Raw genomic sequence first — 2,988 nt, forward strand, 5'->3', positions numbered from 1 at the left:
ATCTGCAAGACTTAAGTTTCTTGTATGTCCTTGACAATTCCGGGACATCCGTTATGTGTGTACTAACATACTAACATACTAATATTAATTCTAACTTCGGGATGGGTATGTCAGTACTCAACAATACACTGCGACCCGATAAATCTCCCCCCGGAGTTATGTTGGAAATTTCCAACACTAATACAATACTGTTGTATTATTATTAACTATTACTAAAATCTACTAATTACTGTAGTAACTAAAATTAACTAACAGTAGTGTTCACATGAACTAATAATTGTGTCTGTACAATAATGCTGGAATTCTTACGTAAACAAGCACCAGTATTGTGTCAGATTCTACCAAGTTAAACACATTTATATCCAGTGTGTTAGAGAATTGAATGTGATTCTCTAAAAACATCAGTATTCCGTGTGATAATTATTTACAGATAACATAACTCCCAAATAATGCCAAATCGAGAGTTTTCAGTTACAACTGTTATCAAGTAATAAATTTACCGTCACGCGTGAATGCCATGGAGAAAACTAAAATCATCTCCATTTCTCGTTTACCACTGTAAGACGAGAAAGTAATAATATTTAGCTCCCTAGAATTACAACCCAGTCTTTATCAAATCCTTTTAGCCACAACTGCGCGAAGTAATATTATTCGTGATAAATAATTTCTGTGGCGAATGCGGGACTGGAGGGGAGAGAGAGACGCCATTGTGTGGTGGACTGCAGCTCGAGGAGGAGAAGTCGCCAGTGTGCGGCGTGAAGACTTGTTGCGGAATTGAGCAACTTGTTTTGGTGTCAGAGTCAAGGACACGTTACGGTGAAGTTGTCAGCAAGATTTAACCTGATACTCATCACAGAACTAGTTAATTTGTTCTACGTGATCCGTCGAGACCGGCCAAATAAGCGCGTCGACATCCAAGCCAAGCAAGCTACCACGTGTTCGCCATTGTGACGCTAGAGCTTGGGACGCGGTTTCGGCAAGCCTCAACTTATTCAGTACCCTTTACCTAAGTATATATAACTCCCTTTTGATGCATCATTAGATATTGTATATGGCAGGGTAGCTTGTCATTACATCGAGCAACTTAAACAAAACCCATGTTAGTATTCTAAATTAATTTATTTCCATTTTCTTGAATACAGATATTTAGTAGCCTAGTACATTGCTACGTAATATCCATTAAATTACAGCTCATGTGTGAGGAATCCACGAGCTGTTACTTTACCCGTGTTATTCATCTCCCAGTGTTCTACGAGGAATTCCGGAGATCCCGAGGATGATTCGTAACTGATGTCTTTGAAAACGTCTTCAAGCTAAGACTTTTCGTATTTCTTTAATTATTCAAATTATCAGTATTTTAGTTATCATTTATGGAATGCTGTACACTGGAGATAATACGTGTTTATTATAATGATTAATTTCTGATGTTAATGATCTATATCTTTATTGGTGATAAATTTTCTATTGATTCTTTAATTGGTCATAAGATTAGGTTATTACACAATGAACTGGTGCACGAACCACACTAGTTCCTAGACATATATGAAGTTCTAGCAATAACCCCCCAATGTAGGTGTTTGAGGCTTTGATTCAAGTAAACTATTTATACAGCCCATTAATTACTCAAGTGATTATATTTCCTAATATTTATCCATAGACACGGGTCCTTCTAGGAATTTCCAATCATCACTTTTTATTAGTTTCCCTCTTTACTATAAAAGCGGGTGGTCCTTCGTAATTGATTTCGTTACTTTAACAATTAAATAAATAGAGTCAAGCCCCAAATGTCCCACAATACTCTGGGTTCTGGCGATACTCGGGGTTCTGGCGGTACTCGGGGTTCTGGAGGTACTCGGGGTTCTGGCGGTACTCGGGGTTCTGGCGGTTCTCGGGGTTCTGGCGGTACTCGGGGTTCTGGCGGTACTCGGGGTTCTGGCGGTACTCGGGGTTCTGGTGGTACTCGGGGTTCTGGCGGTGCTCGGGGTTCTGGCGGTACTCGGGGTTTTGGCGGTACTCGGGGTTGTGGCAGTACTCGGGGTTCTGGCCGTACTCGGGGTTCTGGCGGTACTCGGGGTTCTGGCGGTACTTCGGGGTTCTGGCGGTACTCGGGGTTCTGGCGGTACTCGGGGTTCTGGCGGTACTCGGGGTTCTGGCGGTACTCGGGGTTCTGGCGGTACTCGGGCTCTGGCGGTGCTCGGGGTTCTGGCGGTACTCGGGGTTCTGGCGGTACTCGGGGTTCTGGCGGTACTCGGGGTTCTGGCAGTACTCGGGGCTCTGGCGGTACTCGGGGCTCTGGCGGTACTCGGGGTTCTGGCGGTACTCGAGGCTCTGGCGGTACTCGGGGCTCTGGCAGTACCCGGGGTTCTGGCGGTACTCGGGGCTCTGTCGGTACTCGGGGCTCTGGCGATACTCGGGGTTCTGGCGATACACGGGGTTCTGGCGGTACTCACCCAGCAAACAATTTTAGGTTGCCACAACATATCTGGAAAGTATTTGAAAGTATTGGAAACGTTTGTTTTATCGTATCAGATACGATATTGTGTGTGGACTTAAATAGGTTTCCAAAACTTATAACCAAGACATATGTATCTAACACTAATTTGAGATGTTGTGGCAACTTTACACTCCTAACATGAGTCATTCATAATCCATTCATATACCAATATGAATCTCTTATGAAAGGTTTGAGCCAATAATCTGAACCCTTTTCACATCTTTGTGTTTAAAGTTAAATTTCTTGAAATTAAATTATATTTTATATTATATTATTTTTATTATATTTTATATTATATTATTATTTTCAATTTAAATATTAAAACCAATTTAAGGGTAAAAAAAATCTAATAATTTATATTTCTTTTATTATTTACTAACAATTATAATTATTTACTAACGGAGAGAGGGGAGGCTGTACGGCGGAGAGTGGCAGGCTGTGGCGGACAGTGGCGGCGGTGGCGGATAGTGGCGGCGGGCGGACAGTGGCGGCGG

The 2,988-nt window shown here is 42.3% G+C and overlaps 1 protein-coding gene across 1 annotated transcript; it reads right to left on the reverse strand.

Annotated features, from left to right (window-relative positions):
- Nucleotides 1-1,773: 1,773 nt before the first annotated feature.
- On the reverse strand, nucleotides 1,774-2,480 carry LOC138357663 (neurofilament heavy polypeptide-like). Its single transcript, XM_069314669.1, has 2 exons — nucleotides 2,451-2,480; nucleotides 1,774-2,418 (listed from the first exon to the last, which is right to left on the reverse strand). The coding sequence occupies exons 1-2, from the start codon at nucleotides 2,478-2,480 to the stop codon at nucleotides 1,774-1,776; spliced, it is 675 nt and encodes a 224-aa protein (XP_069170770.1).
- Nucleotides 2,481-2,988: the final 508 nt, after the last annotated feature.

The sequence above is a fragment of the Procambarus clarkii genome, chromosome 79, assembly GCF_040958095.1.
Source record: "Procambarus clarkii isolate CNS0578487 chromosome 79, FALCON_Pclarkii_2.0, whole genome shotgun sequence".
Lineage (NCBI taxonomy): Eukaryota > Metazoa > Arthropoda > Malacostraca > Decapoda > Cambaridae > Procambarus > Procambarus clarkii.